Source organism: Quercus suber, unplaced genomic scaffold (assembly GCF_002906115.3).
Source record: "Quercus suber isolate HL8 unplaced genomic scaffold, Cork oak 2.0 scaffold_83, whole genome shotgun sequence".
In the NCBI taxonomy this organism is placed as follows: Eukaryota; Viridiplantae; Streptophyta; class Magnoliopsida; order Fagales; family Fagaceae; genus Quercus; species Quercus suber.
In genome coordinates, this window is record NW_027069548.1 from 711,198 (window position 1) to 737,179 (window position 25,982).

Consider the following 25,982-nt stretch of genomic DNA (forward strand, 5'->3'; position numbering starts at 1 on the left):
AGGTTTAGACTTGCTCAAAGTTTGGTTTAAATTAAGTTTGGAATCGAGTAATTGCAGGAAATTACTATTCATTTTCTGCAAGGCTTGATCGATCGAAAATCGCATATCAGCCAAAAATCAGCAAACGTAAAAAACCCATAACTTGATTGTTTGAAGCCCAAATCGCGAGCCCTTTTTTCCAGTATTTAAAGGACATTATAAGCTAACCTTAGAGAGGGTTTTCAAGGCTTTTCAGAGAGATTAGAGTGCAGCTTGTGCCTATTTTGTAGATCTAGGATTTTATACCCAAAAGCTCTCTAAGATCTTTGAAAAGTTGTGTGTTGAATCTTTTATGATATCTAAGAGATGTTTACCTTTATACACACACATAGAGTTATTAAGATCAAGATTTACATTAAGAACTTGTTGGTGGTTTCAGTTGCTGCATAAAGAACTTTCAAGAAGATTCAAAACCTTTGAGTGGAGTCTCAAAATCACAAGTAGGAGAACTTATAGTTGCTGTAGATCAAAGAAAGAAGTAGTCCGTGGATTTGTAGCTGTCACGTGGTCATGATAGTAAGTTTTCTACTCGAGGTAGCAATATGATGTTAGTGGACTAAGTTCTATTGTACAAACTTCAATTCTTTCATAGTGAATCTGTTTTATCTTGAGGATAGCTAGGTTAAATATTTCCCAGGCTTTTTGCCAGTTTAGTTTTCCCAAGTTATCATATCATTGTGTTATTTATTTTTCCGTTGCTTTATATGATATGACTTTATTGTTTTAACCTAGATCTGAATAATAAACCTATGTATTCACTTGGTTAATTAATTAGGTTAAACAATCTAGTTTACAGGGATTTAAAAACGTACAATTTTAGAATTTTTTTTTTTAAATTTTCTAGAGAGAACAAATTATACATCATACCACAATTACAAAGTAATCATATATTTTCATGCATCGTGTGGGTTTGTGACTAGTTTAAATTAAAAAAAGAAAAGAAAAAAAGAAGAAGAATATAAGCCAAAACCCCATCACTCATGGACTTTGAAAAACATTATTGTGCCATACTTGCCTTTACTACATCAAGGTCGTTGGCTAATTGGAAGTGGACATCAAATTCCTCTCACACGCCTAGATTGGTTTCAATATTCAAACTAGGGGTGGCAATGGGGCGGGGCAGGGCTGAAGGATGGGGTCTTCGTCCCCGCCCCGCATGGTTTTGTCTTGCCCCATCCCCGCCCCGCCCCGCATGACGAGGAATACTTTCTCACCCCATGCCCGCCCCTTGGGGCCTCGCGAATCCTCGCCCCACCCCGTAAAACTCTACTTTTTATTAAGTTGCCTTACAACTAGTACAATTTTTTTTAATGAAACCTATTTCATTAATAAAAATATACTTGAAATTACAACTAAATTTATCTCATCAAATCAAATCAATTTTTAGAAAAAACTGAATAATATATCCAAGTGTTTAACAAGACAATCATAAAAAAAAATCTTATAGTATGACATATAACAAAATAAAGGCAGAGAATCACATTAAGTAGAATAAAATATGCTAATATTAATATGTTTACTTAAATAGTAGGGTTTTAGGGTATGAAAAATTTACAATTATAACCCTTAGTAATGCGGGGCGGGGACGGAGAGGGGCGGGGTGGGGTGGGTCTAAAAAGTCTAAACCCATCCCCACCTAGGGTGGGGCAGGTTAAGCGGGGCGGGGAAAAATTTCCATCCCTAGTCATAACTTCCAAGAATCCACTAATCAATAATTAAGCGGTTACAAGTATAAGGAATCTTACCACAATCCTAGTCTATCCCAAAATACTAACCTATAGTTGAACTTTTGCTTCAATACCCAATTGAACTTGATCTTGTATAGGAATGACAATTTTGCCCTACCCTGCTTGACCCGTCCTTTCCCCGCTTCGCCCCACGTGGGTTTTCACCACCCCGTAAAGGGGGTAGGGATAGGGCGAGATTTTAGCCTCGCACTACGGGATGAGGTGGGGATGGGATTAGACTTTTTAGACCTAACCCGCTCCGTCCCGGCCCGCCCTGCTCCGCATTGATAAGGGTTAAATTGTAAATTTTTCATACCCTAAAACCCTACCATTTAAACAAACATATCATTAACTTATTTTATTTTATCTAGCAAGGCTTTCTGCCTCTTTCTTTTTCTTTAGCAAGGTTGGAAATAAGATATTAATTTTAACATTTTCTTTTATCTTTATTATAAACAAATTTATATACTATTGAATCATTGATTTTGTATTATGAGATTTTTGTTTTTGTTGTGATATTGTCTTGTTAAACACTTTAATAATATTATTCAATTTTTGCTAAAAATTAGTTTAATTTGATGGGATAAATTAATTTGTAAGTATATCTTTATTAACGGTATAGATTTTATTAAAAACAATTGTAGTAGTTATGGGTAAATTAACAAGAAGTAGAGTTTTAAGAGATGAGACGGGCTTTGCGGGGCCTCAAGAGGCAGGAATGGGACAAGAAAATTTTCCCTATCATGCAGGGCAGGGTGGGGATGGGGTAAGACAAAACCAGGTAGGGTGGGGGTGAAAACCCCATCTTTCGGACCTACCCCGCCCTATTGCCATCCCTAATCTTGTAGTAGCCCTCTTTCTTTTGATGCACAAATCTCCAATTTGTGATTAACCCTTTGCACAGATTCTAGTACATGACTAACTATAGTAACTTGAATGATGTTGTTGGCTGCAAAGTTCTTCATTTCATCAATAATGAAGATTATGAAGCACTTGGTTACAAAACCCTATGGTGTACGAACACAATCGCTTCTCATAGAGAAAATCAATCTCTTGCTCTCTGTATCCATGTGAGACGACTCTTAAAATAAGCATTATATATGTTTAGGATTGTGAGAAAAAAAATCCTAAACAAACATAAGAGCTTGGGTTGAATTTCAGACTTGGAAATTCTGAAATCGTAATTCTCAATAGATCAAGTTGGTGTCGAGCCATCTATCGTGCTTCACATTAAGTCTCGATAGTAGGCATCTGTCGAGCTATCTATTGAGACTTAATGAACATCTTTTCTTTGCTTGTTTCTTAGACCAATCTTCATGTCTTTTAATATGAACACTTGATATGCTTGAATTAACATATTTCTTGATGTATTAAACCCATCTTAGATCTACCTAATTATAAGTAAAGTGCATTTTGACAAAGGATTAGCTAATTACATAAAATATGACCCTAACAATCTCTCCATTTAGCAATCCGTGACAAAACCACAAGCATAATTATGAGAGAAGTATAAAGCAACAATCTCCATAACTATTACAAAAAGCCAAAAGTACATAAGCCTAACAACTACAATGAGCTCTTGAAAAACTTTGCAAGAAAAGAGATCATGACATGGTAGACTTGCAACCTGTCTTATCTGAAACACTTAAACAAAATTCATCAAGGCATCAAGTGTGAAACATAGACAAGTTGTATAAAAGAAGAAACATGTGTATAAAAAGAGAAAATAAACAAACACATGTAAGACAAAGGTGAAGAAACATACATCATCATCATCACACACACACACACATATATATATATATATATATCAAAAGAATACAATGCATGTAAAAGTGGTCACAAGACCATGGTACATGTAATGAGAAAGATACATTAAAAGCTCACTACAGCATTCAAAACACTCTCCCTTTAACTAGTCTATCCTATGCTAGCTCTCCCCCTAACAACAAAACTACTCTCATATACAAAACTACTTCTCCTTTTTGTCACGAGTGACAAATGGTGAATCACTGAGAAACAGTCATCTCATCATCACTAAAAGAGACAGAAGCATCATCACCATCATCTCCACCATTAGAAGAATCCTCAATAGGCTCGAGAGAAGGCGAAAGAGCAAAACTGCTAAGACGAGACTGTCGGCGAACTATGTGGCCAATCCTAGTGTCATCTAACACATCTCATCAAAAATGTGGTCAAGACGACTACCAAAATCAGCATGCATATGCTGAAGTTGGTCCATGATGGCAATAAGAGATGCCTCTACTTCAGAAGAAGAAGATGGAGCAGATGAAGAAGAGGGTCGAGTAGCATAGGTAGCATCCTCAGTAACATGGAAAGCTAGTTCATCGTGTTGACTAGGAGTAGGATCCACACAAGGCCACTTGGCTGCCAGTTGTGCGTCACTCTGCCTAATAGATTCCTTGCTAATGGCACCCATGTTGTAAAAGAGAGGAGAAGAAGGAATGATGTTGTAAAAGTGTGTGAGAATGCGTGTGATAACTGAAAGGAAGATGAGCTTATCACGTGTAGTAGTGTCTCAATAGATATCTATCATAGATATCTATCATATGTGAGGGAAAATTTGTAGAAATATCTTCTAGAAGAGAAAGAAGGAAATGAGCACGAGGCTCAGTGATGGTGTTATAGTGTGACCGTGGTGTGAGAACAAAGGTCATCACCATATTAAGGATCCTTGGACCCTTAGCAAACTCGATTGTGGAGAAATTAAGAGTATCTCCCCACACCATGGCTTTCTCACAGAAGAGTGAGGCCAACTCGTCATGAGGAATGTTACATAGATGAGGGTGACTAGGATAGTCTAGATGAGCTATCCTAGGGACATGTTGTACCTCAGAAATGAAATCCAGAGTAACTACAATATGTGTTCCTTTGAATATCGTAGTAAATTAAGGAATAGAGGTATTGATGGCATGCATGTTGAAGTAGAACTCCTGTATGAACACACTGGGACACCTCATAGGTTTCTCACATAGAGATTCCCAACCCCAAGAGCTAAACGCACAAGGTAGAGGAGTGTTTGGAAAATCAAACAGAATGACCTGGTATTCCAAATGATTTGCTTGGTCACAAAAGTTCTCAATGAAATCCTTTTAGGAATCTGTATCATGGAACTGGACTTTATTAGGAATAGAGTGAGAAGAATAAGAAGTAGAAAAAGAACCACAGCGAGTGATCGCGTTCTTGGAAGGAACTGACTTTTTGGGTGCCATAGTTACGAAACTAAAGGGAGAAGAAGAGAAAGCAACCACAACAGAAGAGATGCTAAAAAAAGATAGAAAGAATGAGCAATGCATGACAATGCATGAACATATGACATGCAAAAATAAATTGCATTATGGGTAAAAACCCAATCTAAACTACAGCACTCATAAGATATAATTAGTCATGCAATCCTAGAATGCATGAAACATTGCTATAAAGAATATAGAATGCAATGCATGAATATGTGAGATCATATTAACAAAACCTAACCCAAAAATTTTCTAGAAAAACTCAAAAACCCAAAAGAAAAACCAAAACCTAAAACCTAGGTCACAAAATGCATGAATGCATGAAAAAAAGAAGAGGAAGAGGGAATAGACTTACCATCAAATTAAGTCTTGGAGGAGGCTGAAATTGAGGAAAGAAGATGGTTTTTGCTGAAAGAAGGAGATTTGAGTCGAGAGAAATGAGAGAGAGATTGAGAAGTTTGTGTAAGAAACGAACCAGGTTAAACTTGGAATATAGAAATGGTACCTCGATACATCGAGAAGGTACCGAGGAGGTGTCGAGAACTAAAGCTTGATAGATCGAAGAGGTATCAAGGAGGTATTGACAGCAAAATAGGCTCGATAGATTGAGGAGGTGTCGAACTATCTATCAAGCAGACAAAGACTTTAGAGAAGATGCTCGATGGATCGGGCTATCAGTTTAGTGGTATTGAGAAAACCTAGAAAATCTCGATCGATCAAGGAGGTATTGAGCAACTATTGAGGTACATGCTAAAAACGTATTTTTCTTGAACAAATTTTGTGTCTTCAATAAAAGACACATAATTTGACATGGTTGACAATACCAAAATACATGACCCAAACATTAATTGCCACAACACTCCTTAAGGCTGCTAGGCCTAGATCTTTGCCTGACATGAAGCCAACACTTGACACAAACAAGGCTCGATTTCTACAAAATCAAGCACTCATACCTATTTCTGGCCTTAATGCATGCACTTACTTCCCCACATCTAGTAAAGAAACATTGTCATTAATGAACAAATTAATGGAGCTTTTCTCCTTGTTTCACATGTGAATTCCACCATTTACTAGCATACAAAACAGTAGTATTATAAAACAAATGTCCTTGCAAAGTCCGTGGTAGGGACGGAGGGAGACTTGGACTAGGGGGGGCAATGGCCCCCCCTACTTTTTTTTTTTTTAAATTAATATATTCATAGTCACCAATTATTTTTTTTTTTTTTTTTTTACGTGTACTACTTTTTTTTAAAAAAAAGATTTTTTTTATCAACTTATATTATAAAGATTAGATTAAGAATTTGAATTGTAATTAAATTAAGATTTTTATCAACTTATAAATTATAGGAGAAGAAAAATTATATATATATATATATAATCCAAACAAAAAATTGTAATTTGGCAAAGCCACTTGACACAATTATAACTTCTAAGCCCAACTTTTATTATATAGTATATAATATGATATGATGATATGATATAATATGATAGAAAAAATAAAAAAAATAAAATTATTTTCAAGAAAATGGAATGTGTTTGAAGAAACTTTGAACACAAAGGCTATCATGGTAATATAATTATTTCACACTAGAACAAAGAGAAAATATCATTGTTTTGCATTTGGTTATGATCACAATTCTAATGACTATAAAATTCATTCATATTTATACCTTGAGTACCAATTCTTGGAGGCAAATCGACACCACTTTTGCTTTTCATTTGTCCTTAGGAATAATTTTCCACAAAAAAATTTTGTGTGTGATTTAGAGAATGATGATTGTAAACATCAAATTTTTTATAATGTATCCAGGACCGTCCAATTGATCATGATCGACTATCTTTGATCAATTGGATGGTTGTGGATACATCATATAAATTTTGATGTTTATAATGATATTGCAACTTATATTGATGATGTGTTTATTAATTAGATTTCAATTCATTCTCTATTTCTTTTTAGATTTTCAAGAAATAGAGAATAAGAAGTCAAGTAGGAGTAGAATTCTTTTGATTAGTTTATTATAATTATGTTTGTATAAGAAGTTAAATAGGAGTAGATGTCTTTTACAGACGTTCATGATGTTTATATATGCATAGAGAAGACATGATTAGGGTTTTACAAATATCAACGATCGATTGTGAGAGAGATGGAGAGGTCCAGGTTTTATTTACCGCAAGACTTGTTGGAAGAGATTTTGTCAAGGCTTCCAGTGAAATCTTTGATACGTTTCAAGTCCGTAAAAAATTCATGGTCTAATCTTCTTCAAAACCGAAGTTTCATTGAAAAACAGTACTACTACCGTTGTTCTCAAACGCATCCAGCTCTCCTCGCTGAGAGCTTGGACTATACTAACTGGGGATCACCTATCACCCCAAGGTATTTCTTATCATTGCACCCTCATCCCAATGATGATGAAGAAGAGAGGACGACCATGGTTGCCATGACCACCCGCTTACCCCGCATGTGTGTTTGCATCAACGGTATAATTTGTCTCGCTGGTTCTTTCGTTGGCTTCAATGGCTTTGTGTTATGGAATCCAGCCATTAGACAATATAAGCTCGTTTCCTATCCCAATTTTCCTTTTCCAGATGCCCATTGTTTTGATTGTTTTGCATTTGGTTATGATCATAATTCTGACGACTACAAGGCGGTTAGTATTTGCGCCTGTTACTGGAATACGGGCTATTCATTCATATATATGGACTCGTGTGTTCGTGTCTACACCCTAAGTACTGATTCTTGGAGGCAAATCAACCCTGCTTTTGATCATTCAGACGTTCGTTTGCATTCTTATCAGAATGGAATATACTTGAATGGAGTTCATCATTGGCTCGGATTACTCATGGACAAGTTCGGACACTGTGAATGTGAGATAGTTTTATCCTTTGACATGGGCAATGAGGTGTTTCAAACAACAAAGTTGCCAGAGTTGGACAATGTTCTTCGTGAGAAGAATAAATTTTTTGCTGCGTTCAATGGATGCCTTGCTTTGATTTTTGTTGATAAGATAGAAGAGACCTTGGAGAACATTTTTGATATATGGGTGATGTGTGAATCTGGGGTCAAGGGATCTTGGACCAAACAACTTGCGGTTATCACACCTCAGGTAGAAATTGAGAGACCACTGGGATTTGCCAACAACGAAGAACTTTTTCTGCTATCTAAAGATAGACACGCAATATTCTTGTATAATATTGGTTCTCAAGAAATCAAGAATCTTCCATTTAAAGGGCTTCTAAACCCGAACCGCAAAGGGCATGTTAGAGTTTACGTGGAGAGCCTGGTTTCATTCACGGGAGGATATGTATTTCAATATAATCAAGCTCCTAATGGTTTGTACAACATATTGCATCTTATTGTACCCTAGTATTAATGCTTGTTAAACTTCGATTCTTTATTCCTATTCAATCTTTGAAATTTTTAGTTTTAGATGGATTAGTAAATTGTTAGTTTTTTATACATTGGAGTTTGATAGAATTTTGGGGAGATAATTATGGGGAACATTTTGGTTATTTTTATTGGAAAAAAAAAAAAAAAACTTTTTTAGTATTGATTCTAGGTAAAGTTAGAGTGAGAGTTATAAGAGCCCATTTGTTTAGGTGCTTAGATTGCACAGAACAGCACTTTCGTGAATTGCAATTTTGGGATTGCATTTTCAATTCTGTAGATTTTCATAATTTCAAAAATGAAATTTTCTACTGCTTTTTTAGCATCACGTAGTTTGGAAGAATTTCAAAAATGAAATTTTCTACTGCTTTTTTAGCATCACGTAGCTTGGAAGATTGGGTTGCCGCTAATTGTTTCGGCTAAAAACCCAAATTAGCCTTAACTTCAAGATATTATTTACCAAAATCCCTGCCTATCCCTTCCCCATATATATATATATATATATCATCAGTCTTAGTTCTCTCCTCATTAGTTTCACGATATTCACTTCTTTCTTCTTTGTTATTGCTTATTTGCTCTCTCTGATTATCGTCGTTGTTTTGCATCACGATTTCTAGGTAAACATTCTCTAAATTTTTAGCTTATTATTTGATTATCGTCTTATACTACACTCTTACTGTCCATGCTTCAGGTAAAACAAGTAAGAGTGTCTTGTATGACAATAATCGTGATGCAAAACAAGTAAAGAGTGTAGTACAAGTAAGCATTTGAGGATTTTGGACAGTTTCTAAGGCAAAGATGCTTGGTAGCTTTGACTTGGGGCTGAGCGCTTAGATTTTTGGATTTGTAGGTTCGCTTGATTATATTGGGCAGCGATTGAAAAGGCTTGCAAAAGTTGTGCCAATCTTGGAATTCCTTGAAATAGAATGGTATAAGTCTAAAGAATCTCGTGAATTTAAAAAGTTAGGAACTTTTGTTATTTGAAAGTTTTGAAGGTCATCATCCTTCCTTTCAATTTCATTTGATTTTGAAATTCTTGGAAAGTTTGAGGTTTTGGAAATTTATTCAAAATATTGAAAATCTTGTTCAATGCATGCACAAGAAAGATTATGTTACTCAAAACGAATGTAAATGTTTCCTTCTCTTAAGATAATATATACATATATAGGCCTGAAATTGTGGCTAGTCATGGGCACTAAATAGTGTAATACAAATCCCTATCTTGGATTAAACTATTGCATTTAGAATACAAATTGACCATAGCAGTGATTGCTACCATATTAGGTGAACTCCCATTCAAATTATGAAACCATAAATACTCTATCCTTGACCCCAAATACTTCTAAGTTAGTACAACATGGCCTAATTCTTTTGAATCTGTTTTCCCCCACTATCTAATCATGTTAAAATCCCATTGGCTAAAGTTATCAAATTAGGCACAAGGTTTTCTTACGCCATTTGAGGAAGTTGAAAGCTTCAATGTGTAGCTCCATTTGAAGATGACGAGCAATCATTACATTCCAAGAACCAATTGGCGATTGAGACCTATTGCACTATGCAATTCTTGGAAAAAAAAAAAAAAACTTTTATGGCTAGGACATATAAGACTTATGTCCCACTAACATGTGAATCTCACTTGTGTGATGGGTCACATACGTCTCTCTAGCACAGGAGATACTCTCTCGCAATTATCACATCAATTAATAATATGGTGAAAAAGTAAAAAGGTCCAAAAGTTATAGAAGAATCATCATCGCCGTCAAAAAGACACCGTTGTTATTAGCCGCTGGTATGCCTTTTTATTTTTCGCACTCTATTTTCCAATCCTCCATGATCTGCTAGAAAGGGAGACAACGCAAGCGCATTTATTCTGTTTTTGGTGGCCAGCTTACCTTTAACTGCCACCATTTTTTGTTGGGATTTGGTTGATTTCGGACCTGGTGCTTGACTGCTATATACTGGGTTTTTGTTAAAGATATTGTGCTTACTATATGTTCGTCAATATTGCTCTGCAAAATAGTGTCCACTAAACTTTCATTTTGATTTCTGCTTCATCTTGGTTTATGCTTTATTTTCACATTATTTCTTACGGGTTTGGTTTGATTTGAAACGAAGTGGGTTTTCCCATTTTGTTTCTTTATTTTTAGCATCAATATTATTATTCATTATTTTTTTTGTGGGTCGTGGAGGATTGGGAAGACAAAGAGCAAAACAGGAAAAATTTTATTAAAAAAAAAGAAAAAGCATAAGAGCAGTAACAATGGTGGCAGTTAAAAGTTTCACAAGAGATGCACGTGAGCACTCCCCACATGAGTACCTAGTTTTTTTTTGGTTTTGTTGATTTCAAGTGGGTGGATCGGGTCCAATTATATTTTACATCTCAACCCGAATCCACATCCTTCCAAAGATGCAAATAGATTAGACAGAGAAAGAGAGCAGAGAGCAGAGAGGGGGGGACTTACTCGCTGGAGAGTGAAAGAACGCGCCGCCGCCACCGACGGTGGTTGCGGAGATTGACAGATAAAGAACAAACAACCAATCAATCGTGTGAGTGAGAGAGAGAGAGAGAGATAGCAAATCAACCGCTCCAAATTTTCCCAGGTAATCCATCTTTTTCTTCTCTTAAAGCTCAATGAGCTTTTCTTTGCTCTGTTATTGCTGTCAAACTTTATGGAGCTCCTTTTTCATCTTCTTTATATATCTTCACTTTTGCTTTATGAATTTTAATTCTGGGTTTGTAATCTTCCTTCATAAAAGACCCACCTTTTATTTCTTTGTTAGCATTAAATAAGAGTGAAAAAAAGTGAACTTTCTACTTAGAAAAAAGTGTATCTTTTGGGGGGCCATGAGTCGTGTAGTCTTCAAAGTCTAAATTCATGTGTTTAAAGTAATGCTATGGTATCGTGATCATTATCCATTATATTCTTAAGGCAATGACAACCATTCATGACTTTTCAATCAAATAATTGTTGGAATGTGAAAATTTTAATTCCAAAATGAAACATGAATGTAACGAATATGTTTTTGTGGCTAAAGTAATTGTTGTTCAAGATGTCAGATTAGCTTATGTTGATTTATCCGAGCTATTATAGGGTGCATTTTGAACGAGTTTCTGCAGATTTTTATTTGATTCTACTCTAGATGTGCACAAATATACATTAGATGATATGTTAGTATATATTTTTGATGGTTGAAGCCTAGGGAGTTCTATAGGGTAACTTTTAATATGGTCTTTCATGATAATCGTAGAGGTCATTTACATTTCTCGTGGTATAATTTGGGCAAGGACCATTTTCGTATGTTAATAATTAATTATATCTGTAGTTGAAGTGAGTTCCTTAGGGGGGTGAGATTAACAAGATGTGATCTTACCATGTTGGCACTTGGCAAGTCAAAAGTTACTGCTTTGAGATACAGTTGTGTGTGACAGTTCCTTAAATGGTTGGTTTATTGTTCCAGAACATGATATGATCTTGATCTCAGAACTCTCAGCCATTGTTAGATGTGAAGAAGCCTACTTCAATTATTTATGTGTCATATTAGTAAAAGGGAAAATATAAAATTTTAAGATTAATATAATTTATAATATGAACCTGTTTTAATATTTTTTTTTTGCGTAAATTTGCAAATATTTAGTTACTTCTCTGACTTAAGAACATAATTATTCTTTTTATATTCTTGATTGTGTGTTAAATTGAAAAAACTCACTTCTATTTTTCTTTAAAAAGAATAGGGACCCAAATTTTTTTTTTTTTTGCAATTTTTGTCACAATTGTCAATGTGGATTGTTGTGATTGGTACATGATAAAAGTGGTGTTGGAACTTTAAAAGTATTGAGATCAATGCCTTTGAGGATGGAAGATTTACGGGTAAGCTATTTTTATAAAACAGTGATAATAGGTGTTGGAATCATGATAGATTGGATAACTTGCTGGGGGAGAGGGATAAGGAGGTCATTCTTAAAATTCCTTTTAGTCAAACTCACAAGGGATAGAAGAATTTCAATTTGGGCAGTTACAAGCAGTGGGTAAAGATACAGTTGAACAGTTCATTATGTGCCATGGATGATATGGAAGTCAAGGAAGAGTTGGGTGTTTGAACAAATAAGTAAGCCTCTGAGTTCTATAACCTGTGAAGCAATTATGCACACCTGCAAGAATATAAAGAGAGTGTGTTTAAGAGGTGTGAGACCTGAACCTTCACAATGGAACACAATTGATCAGAGTTGGAAGCTGCCAAGAGCACTGTTGTACAAAGTTAACTTTGATGGTGCAGTTTTTAGAGAGCAAGAGTATCTGGAACTCATCTCTTATGATAGGGCCTCGGGTCAACAGATTAATGAAGGAAAAACAGAGCTTTTTTTAGCAAAAATACTAATTGTGAGATCCAAGGCCAAATACAAAACATGGTGGGGGTACAAGCTATTAGGAAACACGAGAAGTACTTGGATCTCCCCTCACTCATTGGGAGGGCTAAACTTCAAACTTTTGAAGGTATCAAGGAGAGAGTGTGGAGGAAGATTCAAGGGTGGAAGGAGAAATTGTTGTCTAAGGCGGGAAACGGTATTAATAAAAGTTGTTTGCCAAGCATTTCCCCCATAAGCAATGATTGTGGTTAAACTTCCAACAACGTTTTGTAAGGAGCTCAGGATAATGTTGAACTGGTTTTATTGGGGCACAAATGGAGGAGGAAAATTTGTTGGAAGAAGTGGTTTATGGGACTCCTTCTTTGAAAATAGCAAGTCATAAATAATATTGTGAAAATAGTTGTCCTTAGCATTGCTCATTTAGTTAAGCATTTTTTTTTCCTTCTAATTCATAGGAAATTGAATGCTGGGAAGAATATATAACTCTTTAAACTTTTTTTCCCCTGATAATCAGCTGTTTAGACTTTAGATTATAGCAAACCTGAGACAATGCTCAGTTCTTAGTTGGAAAAGGTTAATTCTGATATTTACCTATAAAAAAAAAAGGTTAATTCTGATATTTGCTTTTGTAGTCTTCTTTCTTAGCTTAGGTTCTGTCTATGGATTTGCATGTTTGGTTTTTTGCCTGCTAGGTTTTTCAGTGTACTTTGTCAATGGATTTCTCCTACTGCTATTTTGTTTTACTCATTTTTATCACCTTTACTGAGAAAAGGGAACTCTTTCTGATTTTAAGTTTACAAGAAATGACTTGTATTTTCATTTACTATGAAACTTTGCTGACTGAAAAGAATTGCTATAATATTTACTTTAACTTATACTTTGTCGAGCAGCCACTCCTGATATGAATATTTTGAAGCAGCTTGTGCCCACCAAACATCACTTCAGTGGTTTAACCAAGCATTGTAGAGGTAATGTAAATCCAATTTATGAGTTCAGGTACCTTTTTAAATTCATTGATTTTTTATTTTTAAATTTTAAAAATGGCATCTAAATGACATAAGTGTTTTGTTCACTTGAATGCCACTTAAAACTGCTAAACTGTGATAACCAAAAGCAGATCTCAGGGCTAACTGTGGTGTATAAGACATAAGAATTAGTATATGTGATGTTTTGAGTACAGAAAACCTAAGCCTTTTTGGGTAAAGTTATCTAAAGCCAGTTTCTGTGTACTTGTTTTCTTCTTCTCTTCAGCACTGCGTTCTTCCTACCTCCATTCATCCACAGATGCCTCAGTTGAAGTTCATTCTCCAGAGCAGGAGGTAGTGATTGCTTTGGGAAGCAATGTGGGAGACAGACTAGATAATTTCAATAATGCCTTGGAGTTGATGAACAAATCAGGCATAAATATTACAAGACATGCTTGCTTGTATGAAACAGCTCCGGCATATGTGACTGATCAGCCTAATTTTCTCAATTCTGCGGTCAGAGCCGTTACTAAACTCGGCCCACATGAATTACTGGGAGTGCTCAAGCAAATTGAAAAAGACATGGGTCGTTCCAGTGGTATAAGGTATGGTCCAAGGCCAATTGACTTGGATATTTTGTTTTATGGAAAGTTCAAGGTCCACTCTGATATTCTTACCATACCCCATGAAAGAATTTGGGAGAGACCATTTGTAATGGCCCCTCTAATGGATTTATTGGGATCATCTGCTGATTGTGATACAGTTACTTGTTGGCATTCCTTTTCACTGCTATCGGGTGGACTTTTAGAGTTTTGGGAGAAAATGGGTGGTGAATCCCTTATTGGAAATGAAGGCATGAAAAGGGTTTTACCCATTAAAAGTGGTTTATGGGACTGGTCACAGAGAACCTCTGTCATGGGTATCCTTAATGTGACCCCAGATAGTTTTAGTGATGGAGGAAAGTTTGTCTCTGTGGAGGCTGCAGTTACTCAGGCCCGCTTGATGATTTCTGAAGGGGCTGATATGATTGATATTGGTGCTCAATCTACAAGGCCAATGGCCTCTAGGATATCCGCTGAAGAAGAATTAGATAGACTAATGCCTGTTTTAGAAGCTGTTGCAGGGATGCCGGAGGCAGAGGGAAAGCTCATATCAGTTGATACTTTCTATTCAGAAGTTGCTTCTGAAGCAGTCAGCAAAGGGGCTCATCTTGTAAATGATGTATCTGCTGGGCAATTAGATTCTAAAATGCTTAGGGTGGTCGCTGGCCTTAGGGTTCCATATATTGCAATGCACATGAGAGGGGAACCACATACAATGCAAAATAGTGAAAACCTGCAGTATGATGATGTTTGTAAGCAGATAGCGTCTGAAATATACTCGAGGGTTAAGGATGCAGAATTATCAGGTATCCCAGCTTGGAGGGTAATTATTGACCCTGGAATTGGATTCTCAAAGAAAACTGAACATGATTTGGACATCCTAGTGGGATTACCCAACATTCGTGCCGAGATTGCAAGGAAAAGTTTTGGTGTCTCTCATGCTCCCATGCTGATTGGACCCTCCAGAAAGAAATTTTTAGGTCACATTTGCTCTCGAATTGCTGCAGGTGAGAGAGATCCTGCCACTATTGCTTGTGTCACTGCCGGTGTTTTGGGCGGAGCAAATATTGTACGAGTACATAATGTAAGAGACAACGCAGACGCTGTAAAGGTCTGTGATGCAATGCTGAAACAGAGGAGCACAAAAAATCTCTCTTGATGTTTGCTTTGTAATATGACGTTTATTTAGTTGACGCAGTGTTGTCAGCTTACAAAAGTGCATGGCATTAACCAGATTCTTTGTTTTTTTTTTTTTTTAAATCACCAACCATGTACTCAGAAATTTTGTTGTATTAATATTTTTCCTTCAATAACCTATTGGAGTCAGCAATATTCTCATTGGTTTGTCAATCAGCTCCAACTTGAAGGCACTATGAATGTACAAAGGGTCATGGTATATGGCTGTTTTTATTTCTATTTAAAGCCAGAAAGAGAGAACATAAATTAGGGCATGAGATGAGAGATGAGCATCAATAGAATTGAATGAAGAAAGAAGTTTGGCTAGCTAGCTCTTCAACTATGGGAAATAGAACTTGATACTCCATTGATGTGTATGAACATCTCGGAAGAGACAGCATATTTTGATGTTCCATAATCACATAGTTTCCTATTAAGCCAAGCAACTTACATCCTTCTGCCAATTCTTACAAGTAAATTACAGGAGGCTAACAAACTTGGTCCAATCTGATTGTCAATCAGCATTTAAGAGATTAGCACCATTATTCAGTTCTCAGTTTTCTGCGCCAATGACAGTGAAGCTAGCCATATAAAGATTGAATGTAAAACCGAAAATAAGAATGCATATAGCCAACGTGTGAACATAAAATCAAGATCATGGACAACTGCCACTAGCCATGAAACAGGAAGTGGTAATGAAATCAAAGCAATCAAACCATTCCACAAGTCTTATCAGAGAGGCAAATGCTCATTAAAAAAAAAAAAAAAAAAACTATTCATTTCCAATGCAAAGTTCTACACTGAGAATTGTGACAGGTTACAGAGATTTGATTAGAAAAACAATTAGGATTTTAAGAGAAATGATAATGAAAGCATTTCCCTTTCCCTCATCAAGTGCTCACTTTGGTTAGCTTAGAAGAACTAATCTTTCTGTTTCAAAACCTCAGCTTCAGCCCTTGCCATGGGATCATCCTTCATCTCTTCGTCATCCTTTTCCCCTTCTCGATCTTGGGCCATTTTCTTTCGATGCAACTCTTCTGCAGCCTCCATTGCAGCCCGATTCTCTGCCTGAATTCGCTGCATTTCCTCTTCTTGCTGCTGCCTTTCGAACCATGTGTCAGCATCCGCCCAAACTACAAAAGATTGAAGCAAATACAGAAAAGATTAAAGCAGAAACAGAATTAATATGACAAGTTTCTTATTTTGAATGAGAAATATGAACCATTTGTTTAACCTATACAGAAATAAGAAGCAACAAATATTAACCAAAAGGTGGTTCCCGCACAACCTCCAACCCATTATATGTGACGATTTAGATAACTACCCATGTGTATTTTAATAGGTATAGTTCTGTAAATGTTATACTTAATGTTCTGAATTAAATTCAACCATGTTGCCTTGGAAGCTGTAATGTAAGCTACATGGTTGTGCACTTGTGCTGCATTGACAAATAAGTCAAGATGGTAGAATTAGCAAACCTAAAACAAAAAACCTAAGTCACGCAGTTGAATTTAATTAGAGAACCTAAGTCATAACACTAACAGTTTTGTACCCAGATTTTGCACTTTTAATTGCAAACTTATTTTTCAGGGTAAATTTAACCAGGAGAATCTAAGATACACAACTGGGACCAAAATATAACAAACCTAAGAAATTGAATATAAATTTTGCCCAAATTTTAATTACATAAACTAAAATAGCTCACATGATTAAAAACATTCATTCATGGACATTTGAAATTTCTTACCCCAGTATAGGCACTAAATCCTAGGTATTGTACCTTCGTTTCCTTCAACCCACTCAGATAATCCACATGTATTTCATAGGTATAACACCTCAAGTTTCCTAATTAAATCCAACCATGTGACCCTAAAAGTTGTAACCATACATACACAAGGAAGTGCATTGGTCAATAATCCACAAGGTTGTGTTGCATTGACCATCAAGTCACTCCATTAAACTTAATTAGGAGGACATAGGACAAACCCTGAACCTCAGACATGGCACACCACATAGAATGACTTTACCATTGGACTATCACTTAAATTGAACCCCAGCTAAAAAAAATTACAATTAAAGAGCTAATGTGATTAAAAGCATTCATTGATAGATATCTAAAATCACAGGTAGGATCAGATTCTTAGAAGTGTAACTTAGATTCTCGAATTAAAATCAATTTTAGAAATTGTAACTATACACAAAGAGATGCATTTTCCAATCTGCCAACAAGTCTCACGGTCGCTTGTAACTCAACCAGCACCTCCTTATATCTCCAACAGATACGTCCACAGTTCGAATCCCCCCTCGCCCATTGTAACTATCCAATTTATCAACAACAAAAACACCCAAGTAACTGTAACTAAGTTTTGCACTTGCTTCGAATCACAAACATGTTTTAGAGGAAAATTCTCATCCCAACAAATATAGGCACTAAATCCTAGAAGCCCAGAACCCCAAAACTTGAAAAGATCATAACTTTATAACAAGAGTAGCATTTAACAAATTAAAAACCACAAATAAACAATACCCAATTCACAAAAAAGAGACAATGATACAAATAAAGTAGTGAAATAGAGAGAGAAGCAATAATCCAAAAGTGGGCAAAAGGGTAAAGAAACATACTGGGCTGTGCGGCCCAACCCTGCTCGCCACCCTTGATGCGTTCAGGGAGGGCGTAGTTGACAGTGAGCACACGGCCATAGAGCTCAGCACCATCCATGTTGTCCATGGCGGAGGTGGCGTCTTCTTTCTCTAAGAAAGTGACGAATCCGAAGGAGCGGTGCTTCTGAGTGGCCTGGTCCAGAGGGGTCTTCACGTCTTTTATGTCTCCGAATGGTATGAACGCAGCGTGGAGTATTGACTCGTTTACTTCCTCTGCTAGTCCTCCCACGTATAGCGTGGTCTTCTGTACTGGTTGTGTTGCTTGTACTTGTTGCGCCATTGTTTTTTTTTTTTTTTTTTTTTTTTTACCTGTGAACCCTGAATTCTAAGCTGAAAACAAACAAACAAACAAAGACCCACTCTTGCACCCAGAAAAAATCGGATCCGTATCCTCTCCATTTCTCTTTGAAATGGAGAGGGTCCAGTTCATGGTGGGGATTTGTTTGAAAATAATCCACGCTAAAAAACGTGCCACATCATTTAAAATGTTAGTCCCACACTTAATCCCAGTTAAAAACTTGCAACACTTAAACTAGAGGCGTTGAAATGGAGAGGGTCCAGTTCATGGTGGGGATTTGTTTGAAAATAATCCACGCTAAAAAACGTGCCACATCATTTAAAATGTTAGCCCCACACTTAATCCCAGTTAAAAACTTGCAACACTTAAACTAGAGGCGCTCAACTGGACAAACCACAGAAAATGTTTCAGACTCTCTTTCAAACTCTCTCTCACCAAACCCAGCTCAAAATTTCAAACTCTCTTTCTCAGATCAACAGAAAATGTTTACTTCCCATACGTTCTCAGATCGCATCTGCAAATGGGCATCTGCAAACCTTCTCCCTCTCTCTCAGATCGGCAGTGTTGTGGATTCGGTGGTTTGCTCTCTTTCTCCCTCTCTATCAGATCAGTGGCTTGGTTTTGTTCTGTGGAGATCGGCGGTGCGATGGTGGTGGGTTTGGTATGGGTATTTTGCGTGGTAGGTCTATGGTGGTTTGTGGTGGTGTTAGTTTACTGGGTCTATGATTTTTTTTTGGGCGGTGGGTTTACTAGTGGTGGTGTGGTGTGTAGTGCAGCGGTGGTGGAGCAGGGTTGCTGGGGTTTCCTTTTTTGCTTTGATTTTTTGTGGTGGGTATTGTGGCTAATGGTGGTTGCTTTTGATTTGTGGCTGATTTTTTGTTGTGGGATGTGTGGGTTTGATGGTGGTGGTGGTGGTGGGGATGGGTTCACTGTGTAAGAATGACATTAGAAATGAAGGATGAAGTCAGATTGTGATATTTGGACTTCGAAAAATTCCAAATTCTACCATGGATGCAACAATGCCAGCAACAAATTTCCAAGTGCGTACTAAGTGCAACTTATCCTTTTTTCTCTTGGTTTTTGAAATTCTTTTATTGGTTTCGCTAGTTAGGGTTTTGTCTCATCTCTGATTAGTATAATCAGTATCATGATATCATCCCATGCTTTTAACTAGTATGTCTTGTTACTTGTTAGTAAGCTTCTGATTAAAATATTTAAAAAAAAAATTGATTGGGTTTTGTAGAATGCTGGGTTTGTTTGTTTGTTTGTTTAACTGTGATTATTTTATATTTTATTAATTTCAAAAGTTGAAGCTATAACACATCCCAATTTGTACTTGGTGATAGCTACTAGTGGAGGATTGAATCAACAAAGAACTGGGGTAATTTTCTTGTACAGTATTTTAGTCTTTTAGAAGTAAGAAAAAGGGTTTGATGGAATTTTTTTTATTAAAGGTTTGTACTCGTGCGTGCATATATATATATATATATATGCACTTTTTTTCTTATTAACTCACTAATTATAGTACTAATATGTTGCTTCTTTCTTTACCAGATGGCAAAAGGGAGAGTTGTATGCTTGTATGGAGGTGAGGACATTAACTGGATTTGGAAATTCACAACTACAGTAAAAGCTGTAGCTGAGGCTGCTGGGATCAAATTAGAATTGGTTTATGTAGGAAAGAACAAAGATGGGCAATATTATTTAGAGGATCAGATGAAATGGCTAGGGCCAATTAATAAAGTGTGCTGTGAGAATTTGGTATAAATGTAGGAGACCCAGAATGTTTGTGTATGTTGGTAGGTTTTGGCAAAATATTTTTGTTGGTATGTGTTGGTAGGTATTAGTGGGAAAATGCCTGAATTTTGGTGTAATTCTCTCTGTAATCCGAGACTTTAGCAATGGAACATGATCTTTTTAATTAATCTATGACTTGTATACAATTTATTGCATTGTTGTGAAGTGTTTGTGCCTTGGTTTGAATGTCCTATTTAGACAGCAATTTGAGACTGCAGAAACATTATGTGTGTCGGCCAAGCAACAAAATGGAGTTCTATTATGGAGTTCTATTATTTGTTGAGAGATACAAATGGTATGCACTCTTTATATAGAAAACAAAGATGCATGGATACAAAAGAATAAGAATATCCTAGAAACTAACATGGCCATGAGTTTCTAATATAATAAAATAGGCATCTACAAATTTTACCACTTATAGACAAATGTTTAACCATTTTTTTTTTTTTTTTTTGACTACGTGAAAGTTACAAACAAGGTTCTACAATATTCTCTGGTATGTGTCCCTAGTAGATATTTACAAAGTCAGTTATCACGCACAATTGTTCCTTTACTGTTTGTAAAGAAGGTCCACAACTCTTCTCGTATGTTCATCTTTCAACATTTATGAAAAGAATACATTGTTGTCACACGGGCATGCTTTTATGAGTAGGTGTCATGATGAAGTGCCAAAATTATCTAAAGAAGAAACCTTAGAATCAGGCATTCCATATAGTTAGTGAGTAGTTAATTGAATTCTGGTAATGGCTCCATGCTCCCATGGTCTTACTAACAATCGGCAGCAATTTACTTTGTTCCTTTTAAGCCCCCATCCCCCAAAATATAATGGTCTTTGTGTTGATTTGATTTTTTAAAAGGTGGGGGCTTGTTGGTGGCCAGATTTGAATGTCATAACCCTCAAAATAATGATGGGCCAGCAAGTTGGCTGCTGTTCTGTCATGGATAGCTCCAAACAAAGAGGACTTGATTTATGAACAATTTCTGGTTGTTGATAAGTCCTTTTGCAACCGGACCCTTGTCCCAAGTTCAGATTAAACCCAAATGTGAATTAGTGACAGTGATAAGAGCTTCATATCAATTTAAATTGGACTCATGCGAACTGAAAATGAGACCTTTTGTGCTCTTAATTGCGAGCTTGAAAAGGTTTGGGTCACCAAATATACTATCACATTTAAAATGGTGGCTATCTCAGGTGCAATTGAAATGATGAACACATTCTGCATGTTTGATCATAACATTATGCCAATTCTTTAATTGATATCACTCTAATTATTCAAATTTTGTGCTATAATATAAAAGAATTGGCATGCTATGTCTTCAATCATCCATATGCCAATCTAACAATCACATTCCACATGTTTCCCTATTAAATTATTAATTTGTGAAGTTTTAAAACTATGACAAAATTTCATAAAAACTTGTGCGGAACAAATTACCCAGTTCCCAAAATTGATATCATCAGAATTATTCAAAATTTGTGACAACTCCTTTCAGCAGCTAACCAGTGAAAATTTGTATTGCCACTTCTTACGCAAGTACAAAAAGCCGAGTACCACAGAGACACTGACGACTGCTACAGGAACAACCCGGTATTGCTTTGTCAAATCCATTAGCTTCTGAGCATAGTCTGTTTGCTTCTTGGATGAAATTTCAAGTTGTGGGATGTAAGTTGTGTCAAGCTCACCAATGCAAAAGGTCTCCATGAGCTCCTTTGCACTTTTGCTGTGTCCAGCATCCTCAAATTCCTCTGTGGCATCTTTCCCTACAATGAAATTAAAGCAGAACTCATTAATAATTCCATCCATAACATTGGTAGTTAATTTATTAACTTGAATATATCATGATTCAGTCTAACTTTATCAGAAATCATCCATTAGGAAGTATAAGAAAAATGCCTGTAGCAGCAAGGACTACATCGTCCCCACCAGGGTGCTCATCCAAATAAGTTGTTACATCATATACCTGGGAATCACAAAAAACACTTGACATAAATATCGAGAGAGTCATTTGAAGCAAGACACTAATATATGTGCATCAATGACCATTCAAAACTTTTAGATATGGGACTCCTTTTACCTAGGTGCCCCAAACTCAAGCAGCCCTGAAGTGGAGACAAACTATCACCCCACAGCTGATTTATATGCTATTGAGAGCAGAGGAAATATGATCTCGCATCAATTTATGACTTAAGAAAATTCAAACCTAGCCCAAGCCTAGCATATTTGCACCACAGAATCTAGATACTTTTACTATCAAAAGATCCAGGAGAAAAACAGGAAAAATGTAATTTTCATTTACTTCATACATACTGAGGCAAAGGCCTAAACCAAACATGTGACACGATGAGAAGTTTATGCTTTCTGCACCCTTTATTAGATAATAAATTTCATTTAAAAAGCACAAGGGGCACAACTGGTTTGCACAGGATGTATATAAGATAAACACCCAAAACCAAATTCCACCACTACATTGTCTACTGAAATAAACCTTCAAGTCTTCAAACAAGCCAATAGTTCAACCACCATCCTTGGCATAACCCACCTAATCCCAAACAAACACAACAACAAATCTACATCTCCAGATTAAGTTTTTTTTATCCCTCCTTATAATACTTATCAAGTAAACCTAACAATTTTTTAAAAGATAGTTGAACAAACATATCTACATGCATTTGCGAGTAGTATAAATATAGTTTCAGACATTTATTTCTAGGATAAAAGAAAAAAAAGATGCAATAGAAAATTTATCATCAAATTCTTCAAGCTATTGTATCAGTTTTATGGGTAATTACAAAGCAGGAAATGTCCTAAAAAGAGACCTCAAGAACAAAACATCAAATCAATCCACATTAGTCTCATGCAATCCTACCACACCTATATTAACATCTCTCAACTGAGTTTATGTCCTATTAAACACATATATCCCCCATTAAAATATACATACATGTATCATTGATCAACAAATAACAATTCATAAGGATGGTGAGATCAAAGATGAAGCAAATCATTGGATAAGAGCATGATGGATGAAATGAGGAAGTGTATCAAGACTATTGTGAGATCGTAGAATGCCTATTAAGTTAAAAATTAAAGTTTTACAAGATTACAATAAGAACAGCCAATGCTATATAGTACTAAATATAGAGCCGCTAAGAAAAAACATTGTTTTTAAAACTTAGTGTAGCTGATATGAGAATGTTAACATAGACAAAGTGAAAAATACAATTAAAGAGAAGTTACAACATAAAGAAATTCAATTAAAGCGATAAATAAATAACATATTCATTGATGGAAATAGTTATATGAGATGGTTTTGCCAAGTGCACATCTTGTATTGAAATGAACTTTATAGGCCATTGGGCTTTATAAACAACAAAACCCATAAGAAATTTGAGCTACAAACATAAGATTCAGAAACTTATACATACTATAGAGCAACTTGTACTCAAGGACTAAAACTAAAACAGCAAAACAGATCTCATAACAAAGTTATGCATAAACCCACAACGCAAAGATTTTGAAAAGCAAAAAAAAGGACCCAAATAGCTTATAAAGATAATCTAGTAGCTTCAAAGACAAAAAACCAACTAGCTTATACAAATAAAAAAAAGTGAAAAAAGAGAAAAAGATGTGTACTTTGCCATCGATGACGACCCAACAGTCATCTTTGGTGTTGTGTTCAGAGGCTTCTTGCATTGAATAGAGCTTCGAGAGAGTCGGCATCGTTGATGGGTTGTTGGGTTTTTTGTTTTTCTGGTCAGGTCAACTTCTAAGCCTTAGATATTTCTTCTGCGTGTCGCCGATCTCCACGGAACAAAACCAGGCCACCGATCTGATAGAGAGGGAGAAATAGAGCAAACCACCGAATCCACAACACTGCCGATCTGAGAGAGAGGGAGAAGGTTTGCAGATGCGATACCCATTTGCAGATGCGATCTGAGAACGTATGGGAAGCAAACATTTTCTGTTGATTTGAGAAAGAGAGTTTGAAATTTTGAGATGTGTTTGGTGAGAGAGAGTTTGAAAGAGAGTCTGAAGCATTTTCTGTGGTTTGTCCGGTTGAGTGCCTCTAGTTAAGTGTTCAACCTGAGTTAAAGCGTGTTTTAACATTTTAAATAACGTGGCATGTTTGTGAGCGTGGATCATTTTTAAAAAAATCTCCACCGTGAACTGGACCCTCTCCATTACAAAGGGCAATGGAGAGGATCCAGATCGCCGTCGGATACGGCGGGGCCGTTAACCACAAATTTTTTTTTTACAAATTTAAAGTTGTACATAATGTTTAGACTACCCAAAAAAAAAATTTGTATTTTATTGAATAGAGAATGATTACGGTTATTATGATTCTTGATTTATCCCATAAAAATATCATAATCAAGATTATTTTTTTTGGTCAGCTATCATAATCAAGATTAAAAAAATGTATCATTTTGCAATTAAAATAATTAATTCCATAAGACAAAGCATGTGCATCTTTATTAGCATATTTTGAATGATTTTTCATTCAGCAATAAAGAGGAAACTTCTTTTGTAGGTCCCATCCCAATTTCCAAACAATTAGGGAAGATTAATAACAAGATATGTGGGCCACGTCCTTATAGGTTTTTTTTTTTTTTTTTTTTTTTAGGGGGGGGGGGGTTGTTGAAGAGAAAGGGAAAAGAATATACAAGCACAATACTAAGGTAATCCTTCAATAAAAAGAGAGCTTTAGTACTATCATAGTCAGATTTAGCACACCTTCAGAATTAACGTTCCAATATTGTTACTTACATGGGCTACTTGAGACCATAAAACTTATACTTTACAAAGGCAACATAAACTGGCACACAGTTCTAGCAATGGAAAAAAGCCATCCAATGAAACTGAAAAGAAGTCTACATTACTACGTAAGAAATTCTGATTGATTTATTTTTTCTGTAGATTAAATAACATTATGATGCATGACACAGGGACAAATGTCAATGCAAAAGAAACAATATGCATAGGTTGATCAAGACGTCAATCCCCATCTACAAGTAGAGTTTATAGTTCTAGGTCCTTTTTCTAGGAGGAAAACGTAGATTAGACACAACAATGATGACAGCATAACCAGGCTGGAGGAGAGAGTACAGCAACCACAGTGCAAGAGAAAGAGAGTGTGCATGTGTGTTCTCGATATGTGGGGTTCTGAAGGACCGTGCATATTGACCTAAGTAAGATTATGCATGCAGTATGCAAATTTGGCATGAAACGGAGCCTAGAACTATCAGTTTGATAACTTCCACCAAGAAAGATCTTCAAGGGGTTTTAAGAATTTCTTGCAAGTGGAAACATATCATAAGTTCCAAAGAAAACAAAGCAACTTCTCTGTCCAAAGATAGAGTGGGGAAGTCAATAGAAAGCTTACTACACCCAGAAAACTGAGACACTCAGCTCATCCAGAAACCACTTGCTGCACAAGTATGCATATAATGCCGACAAAATAACCAAGCTCATATAGATTTGAGTCCTCACTCGTTACTCAAGGCAGGGTGTAAAGTGACAAGGTGCAAGATTTCTGAATATGCAGAACAAGAATCAGCAACATCAGAGGTACAAGGTTCCTTTAGTCAATATAAAATTGTATAGGTAACTTTGACATAATGTAACAAACATTGTTTCTGCGAGTGAGTTGCATCATACTATAAGTTAGATATACATCTCAATAATATACAAAACCCTAACTTCCAAC

General features: G+C 36.0%; 4 protein-coding genes across 4 annotated transcripts; 2 read left to right on the forward strand and 2 right to left on the reverse strand.

Annotated features, from left to right (window-relative positions):
• The first annotated feature begins 7,167 nt into the window (after positions 1-7,167).
• On the forward strand, positions 7,168-8,388 carry LOC111993365 (F-box/kelch-repeat protein At3g23880-like). Its single transcript, XM_024025205.1, has one exon. The coding sequence runs from the start codon at positions 7,168-7,170 to the stop codon at positions 8,386-8,388; it is 1,221 nt and encodes a 406-aa protein (XP_023880973.1).
• A 1,681-nt stretch (positions 8,389-10,069) lies between these two features.
• LOC111993384 (folate synthesis bifunctional protein, mitochondrial) lies at positions 10,070-15,679 on the forward strand. The gene is made up of 3 exons (XM_024025217.2): positions 10,070-11,009; positions 13,665-13,742; positions 14,026-15,679. The coding sequence occupies exons 2-3, from the start codon at positions 13,676-13,678 to the stop codon at positions 15,498-15,500; spliced, it is 1,542 nt and encodes a 513-aa protein (XP_023880985.1). The 5' UTR covers positions 10,070-11,009; positions 13,665-13,675; the 3' UTR covers positions 15,501-15,679.
• Positions 15,680-16,270: 591 nt separating this feature from the next.
• Positions 16,271-18,507, reverse strand: LOC111993382 (uncharacterized). The gene is made up of 2 exons (XM_024025215.2): positions 18,140-18,507; positions 16,271-16,650 (listed from the first exon to the last, which is right to left on the reverse strand). The coding sequence occupies exons 1-2, from the start codon at positions 18,456-18,458 to the stop codon at positions 16,439-16,441; spliced, it is 531 nt and encodes a 176-aa protein (XP_023880983.1). The 5' UTR covers positions 18,459-18,507; the 3' UTR covers positions 16,271-16,438.
• A 3,012-nt stretch (positions 18,508-21,519) lies between these two features.
• On the reverse strand, positions 21,520-24,444 carry LOC111993353 (cytochrome b5). Its single transcript, XM_065773935.1, has 3 exons — positions 23,909-24,444; positions 22,169-22,235; positions 21,520-22,035 (listed from the first exon to the last, which is right to left on the reverse strand). Exons 1-3 carry the CDS (start codon positions 23,993-23,995, stop codon positions 21,764-21,766), a joined length of 426 nt encoding a protein of 141 aa, XP_065630007.1. The 5' UTR covers positions 23,996-24,444; the 3' UTR covers positions 21,520-21,763.
• Between the last annotated feature and the right edge of the window lie 1,538 nt (positions 24,445-25,982).